Raw genomic sequence first — 17,429 nt, 5'->3', positions numbered from 1 at the left:
GAAATCCAGCAAGCAACGCACTGTTGCTCGCTCCTCTACTGAGGCTGAGTATAAAGCCCTTGCTGATGGTACCGCTGAAGTCATTTGGCTTCAATACTTGTTAACAGATTTGCAGGTTCCCTCAGTCTCTGCCCCTACCATTTGGTGTGATAATCTTGGTGCTACCTATCTCTCAGCAAATCCTATCTTCCATGCTCGTACTAAGCATGTTGAAGTGGATTATCACTTTGTTCGTGACCGTGTTGCCAAGAAAGAAATTCAGATTCGTTTTATTCCCTCTCGAGATCAACTTGTCGATGTCTTCACTAAACCGCTTCCTGTTGCATCCTTTACTGCTTTTCGATTCAAGCTTCGGGTTGATCCCCCACCCTCAGCTTGAGGGGGCATATTATAGAATAAGATTCTAATATAGGATGTTGTAATCATTACAGTTACTCATGTATCTATCAGAATAGGATTCTAATATAGGATGTTGTAATCATTACAGTTACTGCAGTGTTCTACTACCTCTATATAAATAGGAAGGTTGGCTAAGGCACAACCTAACACATTCTATTATTCTCAACTGAAATTCATCTAAGCGTACAGGACTACAACTTTAATTCAAAATGAGATAAATTCATTTTGAAGTACAAAATATGGCTGCAATCTCGTTGGTCAAAAAGGGTCTCCTGATCTAATTCAGAAAACTGACAATGCCAAGCATCCCAATTTGACTAAGAGTCTGCCATAAGAATAGTGAGCCCTAGGACCCAATAAAAGTGTAGGTCAATTCTTCAACATGTCATGAGTGATAGAATATAGCTGGGATGGTCAGATATTACACAAAACCAAGTCAGAATCAAGGTCGAAGTTGAAACAAAGTTGGTTTACAACATAATTGTGACAGCGGCAGAATCAGTTTCCAGTTCAAATTCTGAGAGATTTTTCTAGCCTTAAAGACCAGATACAGGAGGAACGAATTTAGCATTAGAAAAACTTACTTAGCCTAAGAATCCTGACAATTTCGGTAGTAAAAAAAGGAAGGATAAAAGAGAGCAAAAGACGACTGAAACAGGGGTTCAAAAAAAACATTTATTCTTCTATGCTTTTGTCAATTTCCCAGCAACCCTGAACTAAACTCCTGCCTTCGATTTGTCGTAACCCATTTTTGGGTCACTTCCTAAATTATTTTTTTTTCCTTTTCTTAAAAAAAAAAAACAAACAAACAAACTGCACGGTGCCGTTTTGAACTGCACGGTGCAGCTTCTTCTCCCCTGCAAATGCAGAGACAGGGGAGAAGAAGATTTTAAATCTTTCCCGCTAACTTCTCCTTCTCTACCTCCCCACTTGCCTAACTACTTACACAACCCATACCCTCATTAATGGAGAACACTGGAGACCCATGCCTCCCCACCATGACAAAAGGTAGAAGACCCATGCCCCGGCCACCATGCCCTGTGCTTGTACAGGGTATGGTGAACCTCTCCTCGACTACCTATAAATACAGGGGAGCGAGCGACACAAAGGATAGGGGGAAGGGAGAACAAAAAAACAGAGGGGAGAGTTTGTTTTTGAGAGGAGTAAAGCTCGAGCAAAACAGAAGAAAAAAAAAGGAAGAGGAGAAGAGGGGAGGAAAGGAAAGAAACGGTGGAGAAAACAAAAGGGGGCCGGGTGTTTTGAGTAGTTGAAAACAGAAAAACTGAGAGGAGAATGGTTTTGAAAAGAGAAAAGACGGAGAACATTTGAAAACAGAGAACAGAAAAACCAAACAGAGGAGAGGAGAGGAAGAACCACTGGTTGCGGTCCGCATAGCTGCCACCATCTCCTCCACCGTTCCTCCCAGTCACCCCCGACAGCACCATCATCGTCCAAAAATAGAAGAAGAGACAGGGAAGTGAGAGGAAGAAAAATACAGAGAAACAGAGACTGCGGTCTCTACACAGAGAAGGAGAAGAATCGTTCCTCATCCCTTGGGCACCACCGTTGTTCCTTCCTCTCCACCGCCACAGCAACTCCACTGGTCAGCAGCCTCCAACAGTGCCACCGTCAACCTCTAACCATCTTCCTCCCCCTGCTGCAACACCCTTGAAGAAGAAGGAGTCGGCACCTCTGCACAGACGAAAAAACAGTAGCAGACATTGCCAGCCACCGCAGAGAAGAACCATCATCGCTCCGCCAACAACAGCAGCCACCATTAGAAATAGAAGAAGAAAGGAGAAGTAGCAGACAGAAGCGGGGAGAAGAAGAAACACTGAAAAAAAAACAGAAACAGAGGAAGAAGAAGCGAAGCAGAGGAGAGAGGACGAAGAACCACCGTTTGCCACCACCGTCGTCCACCGCGACAACCACGCCACCGCGACCAGCACAACGAGCTACCAGCGCTGCCTGGTCAGTTTCCTTCTTTTGCTTCTTCTCCGGTCGCTCTCCACTGTTCACGTTGCATGTGAACAATGGAGAGTGCTCCACTGTTCATCCGGCCCAGTCCAAAATGAGTGGGCCGGGTCCGGCATGGTCCAAAAAAAAAAGAAACAAATTCCAAAAAAAAATATTTTCGTCAAAATCTGTGATTTTTTTCGCGTATTTTTCTATTAAATTTTGCTTAATATTTGGTTTGTATTTTTATACCATAAAAATACAAATTCGATATTAAAATACCTGGTTTTCATAAAAAAAAATAAAAAAAAAAATGTCTTTGTTTTCATGCATACGGTCAATTTCTCTAAAAATTAAAAAAAAATAAAAACTCATATTGTATTTTTATACAACAAAGAAAACTAAAATAGATATATATATATATATATATATATAATATATATATAATATATTATATATATATTAGCCATGCATTTTGGCTTTTAATAACCAAGTTTATTTAAAGTCCCACGAGAACTTGGCCAAAATATTCAAAAACAAAATCCAAAAAATATATTTTGTTTGGTTTTAATGCCTGGGAATTAATGAATTTATACGTAAAAACGTATATCCCGATAATCAAAAGGTAGTTTCTTTCGTAGACATTAGAACGGTTAGGGCTTTACCCGATTAAGATTAGGACCTCCTTACCGAGGAGAACTTTTCTTAAACCGTAGACAAACTAACAATTAGAAATACAAAGAAAAACCTTTAAACCTTAGCATTTATCAGACAATTAAACAATGCAGCTTACCTTAGGTAAGGTGTACTTGGGGTGCTAATACCTTCCCTTTACGTAACCAATCTCCGTACCTGATCTCTAAGACCAGTTAGGGTTCCTAGTGACCAGAATACTAGGTGGCGACTCCCGGTTCATTTTTCACTGCTAAGAGACAACGAATTTCTTGTCTCACCATATTTTCCAGATACACACAAATTGAGTGTGGAGGGCGATCGTCGCGACACCACACACACTGCGACACAATTCAAGAGGAATATAACTATTCTCCATTAGCATGCCCTAAAAATGAAGTAACAACAATTATCATAGTAATAAAAATACTAGATTGGTAGAAGTAATAATTTAAAGTGGTGTATCGTGTTTTAACATATACAAATATACAACCTGCTTTAATATATTTTATTTTAAAATGTTTAAAATGATTAAAATAAATATTGTGAAGAAATTAAACAATTAAATTATAAAGGAAAAGAATTGACTAGGTCAAAAACCTGAGTTGATTATACGACCGCAATATACTTGAATAAAAACCAGTAAATAATTCATCTACTTTTTTAATTTTTTTATCTAAACAACATCTCTTTATAAGAAAATTAATTTCAATTTAACTTGGATGAAACCTGCCTTGTACCGAATGTAAAAAACTGTGATTGTGATTGTGACATTTCTAGTAGGATATAAAGTTGAAATTTGATTTCATTGAATTGAATATTGAACCTAATTAATTAATTTTGTTCTTCACTAAAAATAACAACCACAAATATATTAAGCTTTAAAAGCACTCCTATTTTCTTTCAACCGCCTTTTTTCCCTAAAATGTCAATGTATGGACCAATTTCATGTCACTATATTCTTCATTAAATTTATTTTTAAAGGCAGTGTATAGCAAAAATGGAAAAGAAAATCATGGCTCCACAAAACTTTTAAATTACAATTATATTATAGAGAGAATTCTGACTTCATGTTTCTGAATTGTTATATTTTTTTTGTCAATAGATAAGTTAAATTAACTAACTAATAAACCTGAATTAAATAGATTTTTAAAAACTAGTAAAAAAATTTCCGGAAATTATGAAACAACAACTTCATCTAAAAAAAAAAAAAAACCTTAAACTGCTTACAGTGAGCTGACCTTTTAAAATTGAATTAAAAAGTTATGCTAATTTCAACTAGCAAATTTGTTATACTACTCTTACAAGCTTCTTGTAAAATAATTTAGACACGTCGATGTGCTCAATGAACATATCTGCTGACAACATTATCTGTCGATCTGATAAACCGAATTACCGAGTCTTTGCTTGAGCAGCACGCACAGAGAAAATGAATTTTAGTTTCCTGGGTGTGATTCGACCCACCTCTACTGGTCCATGTTCTTACTTAATTGAAAACTTCAATATTATGGCCACAAATTTCTTCTATGGGTTCCACATATAGTCATGGAAATGAAAAGGGGGAAGCACCGAGGAAACTTCCTAGTCGGAAGGTTCGTGAAAATTGCCAGGAGCAAAAACCAAAGCATCCAAGTTTTTCCACAGCTATTACGTATATTGACATGGATAGCTTTTCAATAGTCTTCGTTTTCTACCAATCAACAAAGTTAATTATTAAAAAAGTAATGGTATGTTAAAACTTATTTCTACCAATCAACAAACTTAGCTTTTAAATTAGTTTTTTTAAGCAATGAGGGCATGATATATTGTGCCAGCTTTTATATAGAGTTAATTTATGAAGCAGAAAAAATAATAAAATCCTATTAGTTAGTTAAAGAGAAATCCTTTAAAAATATTTACTGGGAGTAACTTTGCTCAATACAAAATTTTGGCAAATTAACATTGGCATGTAACCATTTTATATGATTTTCAGACTAAATTCAGAGAGTAACTCGTTAGTTATTCTCGGAATACTATAAATCCTTCTGTTTTTTCTATATGAAGAATAAGTTTCTTTTTATCATATTTTAAAGAAATTATTTACATTCAAAAATAAATGAATTAATAATCTATATAGCAAATAAAAAATGTTAAGGAATAAGCCTTAGATTTTATCAGACAATAAAATAATACAGCTTATTTTTGGTATGACGTAGTTGGGGTACTAATACATTCTCTTTACGCAACCAGTTTATGTGCTCATCTTTGAGACCAATTATGATTTTTAATGATTAAATATTAGGTAACGACTTTAATATAAATTTCTCACTGATAAAAATTAAGAATTTATTGTCTTTCTATATTTACCAGATAAACCATTATATTCTTCTAAGTAATGGACGAAACGTTATGACACTGCACACTTGCGACATATAAATTTGGCTTTCAAGTTTATTCCCTCTTCTTCGTCTTTACGGAGTATGCATGCTCAAAAGTTTGGCATAAGTGAACTCCCTTCTGTACCCATAATTGTTCTCAACCAAAGTATATATTGACATGGGGCTTGTTCCCATTGGAGACATGAAGTGTGACGCAATCTCTACCTCACTTGACCAATGTCATATTTAGTAATACGATGGTACAATTTTTTGTAAGAATCTGAAAATGATGTTTTGTTTGTTTAGATATATGATGGAAAAGAAATAAATTACAATTTTTTATAGGATTTTACGAGTAAAATTCTATCAATTTTTTTTTTTTTTCATTTCAATTTTCTCTGAATCTGGCGGATAAATTTTTATGTATATAGAAAAAGGAAGTTAACGATTCATGTCCGTTTCTTTATTTTCTATTTTCTAATTTTAGCTTTCAAACAAAGAAAAGAGGCTTATTATTTTATTTTATTTTTACACAACTCTTTCCTTCTATTTCATTTATCTCTAAACATACTATATAATCTTTGAGATCAACATTTAAACTTAAATGATTTTAAGATTGAAACTTTTGAACAATAAAAATAAAACAAATCCACTTATCAATAAGTTAAATCTCTATAGAGGATAGCTATTTTCTTTTATTTTTAATATTAATGTGAATCTAATTAAATTAATACCAATGACTTTTATTCATAATTATACTGTTTGGTTCTTGAAACTATTATTAAATGGTCATAAGTATGAATTTTATTTTTTTTCATTTTAATTAATAAACTCAAACACAAAATATAATTCTTACATGATAGTTTAAATTTTTAGAATTAAAATGATTTTTTGATACTAAAATTCATATAAATTGTTCTTAGAATTAAAAAAAGAAACATTTGAAGACTATGTTATCATCGAAATCAATAAACAAATAAAGCAATCAATACGTTAAGAAAATCAAGATATTATATAGTTGATGCGAAAGAATTAATCATACCCCACATGTTAATTTTCCATTCAAGTCAATAAGCTAAAAACAACTTTTGCTTGATTTTCTATTAATATATAAAATCAAGAAATTAATGGTAGTTATTTTGTATTCTAATATTAATGTAGAGAATGAGAATACTTTAGTAGTGAAGTCGCGAAAACTATAACCAGCTAGATTTAGAAATTAAATTGGCATCACTCTTACATGGTAGTGTGTGTGTGTATATATATATATATATATAAAACTATGAAGGGTGTACGTGGTTTAATTGATCAAGTTTTGAATTTACTTATTAGAAGTCATCAGTTCGAGTATCACAAACCTCAAGATTAGTAGAAAATTTACCTAATTGTTAACTTCAGGACCTTAAAAAATTAATTGAGGTGAGCATAGGCTGGTTCGAACAACCACGATTATCAAAAATAAATTAAATATTTTTTTTTTCAAATTTATTGAAATAGTATTAGCCTGGTCTTTCATAACCAAAATAATGTCTTAATTATATCGCCTGTTTTTTATTTCACTCAATGTCTTTAATATTATATTCATTTACGAGTGGATAACCCAGAAATTACACTCTGGAATTCTTGCTTCAATTTCTAAAACAATTGCAATAAAGTTTAGAATCGATGAGGACATGTACTTGCTGCCTGTTATGTACATGCTAAAGGCCTAATGAAGCTTCCAATAATCAGTAAAAGTGTTCAAATTTGACCATAGTTTTTCATGATTTTTATAACATATGATAAAAGAAAGTTCCTTTAACAAGTTTGAGTTATGGTAGTGAAATCATGAGCATTGTGATTGGGAACCCTTTCAATAGGATTATATGTAGTTGTTAAATTTGGTTTGAGTTCAGAAATTAATGATTTAAAATTTAATTTAAATTTAGTTTTTAATTATAGTGGACAAAAACATTAATATAGTCAAACCCATTTAATCTAATAAGATTTTTAATGACTAGAATTAACCTAAATTCATATCCAAACCCACCATGTTAATATTATTTAATTAAGAAAAAAATGCATTGAAAAATCTAGAATTTTAAAGTCTAATTTAAATCTGATTTATAACTAATCTTGATATGATAAATAATTCATTCGTTAAACTTGTGTGGTCTAAATGATTTTTTAATGGTTCTATTGATTTAATTAAACAAAATCCAAACACTAACATGTTAATTAAAAAAATAAAAAACAAGAATAAAAATATTGTAGTAAAAAATAATTAACGAGTCATTAATTAAACTTGATAACTCTAGAAGCTATACCTTTATAAATAGTAATTTAGGAGATAGTGCAAAACACCAAATCCCATCTTCAGTGTCTCTATAGATCCCTAGCTATAGGTACCCTTTTTGACTTCCCAATCAAGTCAATCCATTGGAAAGTAATCTATTTTGAACTTATATGGTAGATTGATCCATCCAAGAACACACTCTGACAAAGCTCAGCTTGGAATTGCTTGATATGATGATGTGTTGTGGGCCACTGGAATCATCCGTTGAATTTACCGGCCATTAAAATCATCGCAATCTTTTTCTAAAATCTCCCATGAATCTATAACTCAATTGGGTTTACCTTCAAGAGATTTTCTTGAATTCAAGCTTCTATTTTATTATGAAAAATTTTATGTTTAAAATTAAATTACGGTTGAATTATGGTTTTTGTAGCTATGTTTATAACCAAAAAAAAAACACTTTGTAAATATATAATTTATTAGGAATAATTACACTAATGATTGATTAAATATAAATTTTGCTCAAATCTTTGTAAGTGCTTACTATTTTTGTCGAGCCGACGTCTATATATAGCATTAGGCATCTCTCTTTCTCTCTCTCTAGCCTTCTCTCTCCATAGAAACTCTTTATCTCCAGAAAAAGAATGGAACAAGTACATCTCTTCACGAAGAAACTAAAACCAACCCATATAAGCCATACTCTTTCATTTCCAACCCATGTCCTTGAGGCTTTTCCATTTCCTGAAGGAGCCCATATGATGAAGTTTGAAGCAGTCGATGCTACTGATAATGTATGGAGGTTTTGTCTATCAACCCGTCTGACTGGAGCATACCCAAAACCCGTTCTTCTACGCTCTTCTTGGCATCGTTTTGTAGAGCAGAAAGGCCTTGCTCCCGAAGACAGGGTTATCTTCTTCATGGAGAGAGATGACATGGTCAGGAGGTACACGGTGAGAGCTCAACGGAAAGTGATGATCTTCATGGGGCAAGATGTTTGGGTCGACGTCGAGGATCTTCCCCTGTATGGTCTTTGAAGAGTTTGACCTATAAGCTGTAGCTACGAAAGTAGTCTTTCCCCCTCCACGGGTAGTTATTCTAGCCTTGTATCCTAGCTAGAGCCGTTTGGAAAGGTAATTTAGTAATGTTAATATAATAGAATTCTGTTTAATTAGTTAAATAATTTGTCTAGCAGTAATCAATGTCATGCATGAGAAGTATTGTATAGTTTGGCTTTCAAGTTTCTTCCCTCTTCTTCTTCTTCATGGAGTATGCATGCTCCTCGGTGTCCTATGAGCTTAATTTGAATAGAAAGGATATGATGAAGCTAATAAAAAAAACACTCAAATATTGTTGGCAGAAGTCAAGTTCCTTCTATACCCATAATTGTCTGAACCAAAGTATATATTGACGCGAGGCTGTTCCCATTGGAGACATGAAGTGTGAACATCTCTACCTCACTTGACTAATCTCATATTTAGTAATACTATGGTACATGTTTTTGCAAGAATCTAAAAAAATCGTAGTTTTAAATTTAAAGTAAGATTGACCCGAGCTAAAGCTCTAGCCATGGATCAAAAGAATTAACTTTAATTTTTTTAACAATATTTTTATATAAAAAAAGCCAATTGATTAATTATTTAGTTTTGACCAGTTGATCGGATTATCAAGTCAATCAAGTGTTTTCTTTAATTTTTCTTTAACACAGACAAGTTCAAGCTTGAGGTTGGTCAAATGCCATGTCGACCTGTCAAACCAATCCAAGTCTTAAAATAATATTTGCTTAATTTCTATTTTGATATTAATGTATTAAAATCATTTCAAAATTAACATTAATTAGCTTTAATTCAATATTTGCTTGTCCCAATTACATTTTCAAAACATTTTATTTTTTTTATTTTTTTTTGTCTTGGTAAGGTTAAAGATGATGATTGATGAGGATACAACAATTGTTATTAAACCCTACTAAATTTAACTTGAAAAATTTAAAACTCAGACTTTATTTGAATTAAATCAGATCAAAAATTGAAGTTATTATTAATAAAATTTCCTTCACAATAATTTAATTGACCCAATTCAATCTCAACCCAATTAACACCAAAGAAATCTTTTTAAAAAATAAAACAATATTATTTTACTAAACACAATTAGTTCATATAAACTCAATAATTCAAAAGTTGACTCGATTGATATCTTAACTCCTAAGGAGTGGAGCCCTTGAGCTTGAAGTGGAGATTTGAACATATTCTGACAGTTAAATATATATTTTTTTGCATTTTTAAAAACATTATTAAAAAATTTAAATTAATATCAAAAATATATTTTTTTTAATATATTTTTCCAACAACACTAAACACCCGAAAACATACTAGCTGTGATGTCAGCGGCACATGTATATACACGGCGGCCAATGGCTGGAAGAGGCAGTGATTTGATCCCAAGTCAACAGTTTTACCTGAGCAGACCGGTTTTGTAACAATTATTTAAAGTATTCTTATGAAGACGACTAACCTTAATGTGAAGTTCAACTTTAATGCTGCCATTGATGTTCAAAATAAGGTGGCCAAATGGGTTTCTTCCATTCAAGTCTACTGAATCATGCTCGTCGAGCTAACAATAGAGCTGCTCATGCGATGGCCTTCTAGGCTAGGTTTAAGGGTGATAACTGTATTACACAGGGGAAGATCCTAGTGATTGCAAACTCTGATGCATCTTAGCTGTTTTTTTTTTTTTTTTTTTTTATATATATATATATATATAATGAAAGGAACAAGCTATCAAGGAAGATGAAAAAAAAATGAAATACATAATTAAAAAAACCTAGAAAACACTGTAGGCCCTCTAACTCTGTAAATCTGGCAACTCTTTTGCGCTAACCCACCAGACACAAACACATCCACTATTATCTCGACTAATGTTTCCATCCCACAAGAACTACTCAATTACTAACCACCATACAAGTTTCAAAGGGTCTAAGCATTAGAAATTTAGAGCTAACCCAGGCAAATAGCATACAAGTTGAGAGCTTAGATCAAATTGTTGTTTACATGTGTTTTGCAGCACTACACTTGACTGATGTACCAATCTAATAGAAAGGAAGTTATAGAGCTACCTTGAGAGTTGGGATAGAACAAGGCATGGAATTCTAAAATTTCATCTGAAACCATTCCCCTGCATCCTCCAAGAATGTTCAATTCATGTGATTTATAGAACAAAGAAAGGAACACAAACAAGCTGGCCTTTTGCTCTATATCCAACCTTGGCATCCCTGAAATGGAAGATCTCATTAGAAATTACAAGGGTATACCAGAACAAACATGTGTGTAATTGAGTAGTTTATAATTTTAAATTCCAGTAAGCACTTTTTTGGTTTTTTATGCACAATAGTTTTATAATGTTGCCAAATGACCCATAACACTCCCTTGATAAGGTTTCAAAAGGGCCAATGACTTCACGCTGAACATAACATCAGCCATCTAGAACTACCACTTCCATGTGAGCTACACCCCATGAGGGATCCATATACCTGTTCCTTCATCATCCCCCCCCCCCCCTCACCCTCTCCCCTCCGGTCTCTGAAAACAACAAATCATGCAAATTGCGACACTTTAACGAATCAAACAATGTCCATCATCCCCATGGTTGCATGGCATTCACCTCATCAATGTGTGCATAACACAATCCACCATTGCTATAATAATTAAATCACTGATCACTTTTAAAAACTTTTTCTCTTTCATATGAATTCCGTAGATCTGCAATGAGAAACTTAGGTAACAATTTATGTATGTATATGATTAATAGTTAGCCATAAATTTTCCATCATATTAATAGTTAGCCATAAAATGTAGTAGATATCTACATTTTGGTTCAATACACCCCCTCCCCCCTTTTCTGATGAATTTCTGTCAATGTTAGAGATAATGTTTTGGCAGCAATAACAAGTGAGGTTTGACAGAGATGATAACTGAAAACAAAAGAACATAAACTACCTACCTCAAAAGGAAGACATAAACAGCAAACTTTAAGGTTTCAAAATTCATTAACATCACTCAGGTACATCACTCAGTTCGTCAGCAAAGAACTCCCACATTTTATGATCCAGGACACTTAAGTCGTCGAGATCTGCAATGGCGAGCAAGTAATGTGTGAGCTTCACTAACTCCTGATCATTATCTCGGTTTGCATGAGCTTTTCGGAATGGCTTGATTACCAAACCATTTTGCAGGTTCATCATGAAATTTCTTCGCAGATCGTCAAACATTATAGTGTTTTTTGAACTGTAAAACTGAACCAAAAAAGAAAACAGCATGTCAACTTGTGGTGCTTGACAATTGAACTTCATGCAAGAAACAAAATGGTTCCATTTTCTTCACGGTATTTGAAAAATATTAAAACATGGTGCAAGTCAGTTTGTCACTGTTATTTGGGTAACACATATAAACAATGGAAAATTATACACCCGTGTCTTAAAATTGCACCTCTGGGAATTTAGCCCAAATCAACCCAAGTGGCTTGCATTCAAAGATCCCACAAGAGTCTGACTGAACTGTAATCATTGCCGAGTGGTCTAAAAGAGCTGTGATTTTGTAGTTAGGATTGTCGAGGACCCCCAACTGTCCCATCTTCAATTCAACCCACTTCATGCTGTAGAAAAGAGGTACATTTAGTAATTGACTCTTTTGAAATTTTATATTGTGTTAGTCATTTTAATTTTTAGTATTATTTAGGAATATTAATATTTACAATTTAGTAGTAAAGTAGGAATGTTGAGTTCTTATTTAGTAGGTTTTACTATTTTTATAGGGATGTTTTAATTTATAATGCTATTAGGATCTACTTTTCCTATTTCTATTTGGTTGGTGCCATTAAATATGCTAGTTGTGTTGTGAGCATTGATTGATCAAATAAATTGAATTTTTCACAGAATTGGTTCTCTTGAGTGTTTTGTTCATGTGTTTACAACTGTTTCTACATCACTTCATTTATTGGGCTTGGGAAGTGGAGGAAAAGTAGAAAGCCAGCACAAAGAAAGAGAAAAAATCAAAGTAAGTTGAGGATCTGACCTGGTTGCGGACCATATCATTATGTCATATTCTGCATAAACGGCAGTGAGAAATTCATGAAGATCTGCACAAGATGACAACATTAGAAATTAACTGTTACAAAAAATTCCTACAGCCTAGTTACTTACATGGTCGCATGAGTTCAAGTGGAGTCTCTGCTGTGGATCGGTGATCAAACAGCGTATAGTCAATGTCCAGAACAAGCAGTTTCTTCCCTGGACGACATGGATTTTTAAGTTGAACCTACAGATCCAAACACAACAAACATGGACATTACTCACAAGCTTTGTGCAGAAAAAAGAAGTATCAAATCATGCATTCAAATTAATGTCAGTTTAAAAGTGTCATGCCATACTTGGTAGATAAAAACCATGCGTCCTTGTTTATGATTAGGTACATAATAGGCACTTTTTATAATCTTCTGTGCAGAGAAAACAAATGGTGGAAAATATAGAGGAAACAACAGCTTGGCTACTAAATACACAAAGCACCAGGCACCCCTTATGCACCAGCTAGATGAACATTTCACCTCAACATTAAATGCACATATACATATACCACTTTGACATTTTGACCTTCCACTCCATTAAATTCCTTATTTTCTTATCATCTTTCAAAAACTGAAAGTTAAGAGAATAGTTTACAAAGCCAAAGATAATTTGACTATACTGTCTAGTGACCGAAACACATGCAATCAAGATATTGATTAAATCTCAAAATTTGCAGCCACAGACTAATGAGAAGGTGGTAGTGCTATGGAATAGATTTCATAAAACTTCAACAGGCATTAAAATCATCATTTTAAAGACAGGAAGTACAGTTTTAAAATTAGTAACAAAGCTGAATTGGCTATTTAGCAGTGGCTGTGTAGGGCACATTGAAAAGCTAGTAGAAACTCCATAATCGATTCCATTTGTAGTCCTGTGTTTTTACCATTTATTTCATATGAAGAATAGAATCACACATTTGGAGTTCATGCAAAGCCTTTTTTACCTTGTCTTTAACAAAAACAGATATTTTTCAGAACAGAAGTGATAAAAGGGTAGGAGGATAGCCACCACCCTTGACAGGAAAAAAGTTTAATACAAAATTGCAGTTGTGTTAAACATCCAGTAGAGAAGCTCCACTGCAAGACCCTGCAGCATTACTCCATAACGAGGTTCAGAAAAACAATATCTATCACACTACAGATGCTTCATAAGGGATAGTAATCTTAGCCATACATTCAGCATCTCATGTCACTAAAACTAAATACTTTGGCGTCCTGCTAGTTTGGAAAAGGTTGGGTGGCATCATTACTGCCAATCTATATATTGGCACGGGTTAGCTTAAGGATGATAGCCATGCTTTAGGAGAAAGTGAGCAGCAAACAAATCATTAAATGAAAACGCACAAGGAGATTCATCAAGCTATAGGGTAAGGTGAATGACAAATGCAGTAATATTTTGACTCCATGTTTCTTGGACGAATAGCATAGGAAGGTTTAAATCTCTTACAAAGCATACATGTACACGAGTGTTAAGCGTTCAGAATAAAAAGATACATCCAAGCACATATTATATTCCCGTAGAACTAACAAGATACAATTCACTTAATTAATTAACCAGGAATTTTTTAAAGGCTGACCTCGTATTGATCAATACACCTCCTCAGTTTCTGCTTATTGACTTCATCATCTTCAATGTCAACCGCTTCATCTTGCCCAAGTTCAAAATCATCAACAATCTCTGGAGAGTCCATTTGATTCACTATTATATCATCTTCAACAGTTCTGTAGTGGTATTTAGTATCCATTTCAAATGAGATTAAAATTAAAAGAGTAATAATCTCTTGTGATTGACATTGCAATATAATAAATTAAAGTTGACGTAGATGTAACAGACTGACCCCTTGTCATTACAAACTTAAACAAATGTGATGGTGACTTTATTTTTTAGCAATAGCAAATTCTTATATCAGACAAATTCAACCTATAGCACACTAGGAAGAATGAAATTTCATTTCAATGTAGTAATGTACAACTTGTATTATTATGCATTCTGCTTCCACCAATCTTTTAAAGCAAGTTGCTAGGAATAAAATGCTGAAGCTATGAAAATGTACAAAATTTCACTTTAGAATGAATAATCTATACAACCCTACACTCTATTTGCTGAGATTTATAGCAGTTATCATAGTTACATTCTGCATATTCTGTATCACAGAAGATAGGCACCCTTATTCCATCACTGCCTTTGTCAATAGTTTAATTTTGGGCCCATATGACTGCTATGTGCTATGCAGGGAAAAAAAGGGTATCCTACAATAGCATTACATGTTGCCAATGAGATACTAATTCAGTGAGGAAGACCTTAAATTGAAGAAGGCTTGACTACCGAGTAAGTATCCTAAAAGAAAAGGACAAAAGAAGGAGAATCCAGAAAAAGCTCTTTGTCGAAAGAACTTTCACCATTGCAAAAATAAGATCAACTTTTTACACGTAAGGGACCATGACTGGAACCGAGACCAGAGGGGTCTGTTTGTCCTAATCCTTCATAATTGGTTCTTGAGCTAAGAAACATAAGCCTCACCAAGACAAAGTAGCAAAACCACTTTCTCTTAGTTCTTTCTAAGTAGACAAACGAATGCAGACACAAAAATGGTGTCTTTTCCACAGGAAATTCTGAAAACTCACAGAAACCACTCCGTTTTACAAAAAAAAAAAAAAAAAAAAGCCCATTAATCAACACAAGAGCATCATCAACAAAAACCCATGAAGAAACAAGCACATAGATCACTAAAGAAACCAACTTTTGCTTAGTCTTTGGTATGCACTGAGAGAGGGAGAGTTTGTTACCCGATCATGGTCATCTTGAGAGAGGGTTTGAGGGGTAATTGAGAGAGAAAAGCGGAGTCATCAGCGAGTTTGTTACCAATTTTGGGGTAAAGAAGCTTTTGCCTCTTGGGCAAAACGTTGGTGAGTTCGCAGAGACGGCGCTTCAACCCGGCTACTGAGTCGTCGCCGCAGACTTGGACAGTGTACTCCTTTCCGCTCCATTTAACTGTCAGCGTTATCTCTTCTTCTGTCGCCGACGAGGTTAGTGAAGCAGAAGCAGAGGCAGAGGCAGCCATTTTTTTTTTTTGGGTCTCTTCTTCACCACGACTTAGTCTCCCCTCTAATATAACTTACGCTTAATGGCAGTTTTTGTCACTTAATTATTGAGGCTGTGACAAATTGAGGCTTTTGCTATTAATTTGATCAATTATATCCTTTGATAGTACTTGCCAGATTGAATTCAATATGGCTTTCAACACCTCAATTATATCCTTTAATATGTGTATATATATATACATATTATTTAGCCGTACTACATTGCTTGCCGAATAAATTTTTTTTTTTTTTTTTTTTAGATATTGCTAATATATTTTAAAGAAATAAAAAAGTTTAAACCGTGTAGAGATTTATCAGATGTGACTCGGTTAACTTGTAAATATCCAAAGATAACATGGACAACCAGAGAAAAAAATATAATTTAACTAAAAAGTTTTCAAAATGATATATTTTTTTAAAAAAATAATACTAAAGCGATAACATATTAAATCAATCTGGGTCAATCCATATTCATATGTAAAATTTATAACCTGGGTTATGAAATTGTGATAACCTTTTGGAACACAAATTAAAAACTATGTTGAAACTTAATTATCAATCAATCCAATATTAAAGAATGAAATTAAAAAAAAAAAAAAAGATAAAAACACATGTTAACCTACCAAAATTGAACCATGATATCTAAAATAAAACAAATTATAAATTTAATTTTCAATCAATCCAATATTAATTGAAAGATGAAATTGAAAAAAAAATCAATAAAAAAAAACCAAAAACCAAGTTAAACCCATTTTAACTCGTCAATCCCTTAACCTGGTTCATCAGACTAGGATAAACTCATAGAAATTAAACCGAAATAAATTATGAAATATAATTCTTAATCAACTTAAATAGTGAATGATGAAATTGAAACAATATCAATTACAAAAACAAAACAAAAAACACGAGTCAATCGAATTAACCCACAAAACTCGCGACTTGGATCATGAAAATGAGATAACCTCATAAAAAGTAAATTGAAGTAAATTATGAAACTCAATCTCCAATAAATCAATATTAAATGTTGAAATTAAAAAAAAAAAACAAAGTATTGTTAGTTTTTCCTTTTCAATTAGTTCTTTACTAGACTAGTGCCCACATTATGCTCACTTTGCTGCAAGTTCACATTATTTTTCAGTAAAATATTTAGGTGTGGCAAGTGTATTATGTTTTTTTTAAAAGGTAAAACCCAATAACTCGATTTATAGTCTCGACTAGCTAAATGAGTTGGTTTTATTTGAATTATATGAATAAAAAAAAATAAAAGAGGCAACAATAGAAAACAAACAAAGCAATTTGCTTCAGTTCAAAAAAAAAAAAAATCAAACTCAAAATCTTAGATTATCAACTCTCCTTGTTTTTTTCTATGACATGGCTTTTCATCTAATTTAATTGACTTTTAGAGACCTTTAGAGATATTAAAATACACTATATATAGAATCACTTTTATCAATATCTAAATTCGATGCGAAATTCCAACTTTGGGAACTACAAAGAAATCTCTTGAATTCCAATTCTTGCAACTTCTTAAAAAAATTCTTGTATTAACACTTCGGCTGTCCTCAATTTTGCAGCCA

General features: G+C 33.2%; 1 protein-coding gene across 2 annotated transcripts in view; it reads right to left on the bottom strand.

Annotated features, from left to right (window-relative positions):
• The window catches only part of LOC118044093 (ubiquitin-like domain-containing CTD phosphatase), a 29,044-nt gene extending 13,174 nt beyond the window's left edge, over positions 1–15,870 (bottom strand). Inside the window, exons 1-7 of one of the 2 annotated variants that reach the window (XM_035052252.2) lie at positions 15,559–15,870; positions 14,349–14,493; positions 12,851–12,965; positions 12,723–12,786; positions 12,138–12,303; positions 11,653–11,944; positions 10,447–10,924 (exon numbers count right to left, since the gene is read on the bottom strand). In XM_035052252.2, the coding sequence (XP_034908143.1) occupies positions 11,705–11,944; positions 12,138–12,303; positions 12,723–12,786; positions 12,851–12,965; positions 14,349–14,493; positions 15,559–15,833 (1,005 nt within the window). In that variant the 5' untranslated portion in view covers positions 15,834–15,870 and the 3' untranslated portion in view covers positions 10,447–10,924; positions 11,653–11,704. Of the gene's footprint in view, positions 1–10,446; positions 10,925–11,652; positions 11,945–12,137; positions 12,304–12,722; positions 12,787–12,850; positions 12,966–14,348; positions 14,494–15,558 lie in introns of those variants that run through there. The other variant, XM_035052250.2, reaches the window with a different exon arrangement.
• Between the last annotated feature and the right edge of the window lie 1,559 nt (positions 15,871–17,429).

The sequence above is a fragment of the Populus alba genome, chromosome 3 (genome assembly GCF_005239225.2).
Source record: "Populus alba chromosome 3, ASM523922v2, whole genome shotgun sequence".
NCBI classification, from domain to species: Eukaryota; Viridiplantae; Streptophyta; class Magnoliopsida; order Malpighiales; family Salicaceae; genus Populus; species Populus alba.
This window is presented reverse-complemented; position numbering and strand designations above follow the sequence as displayed.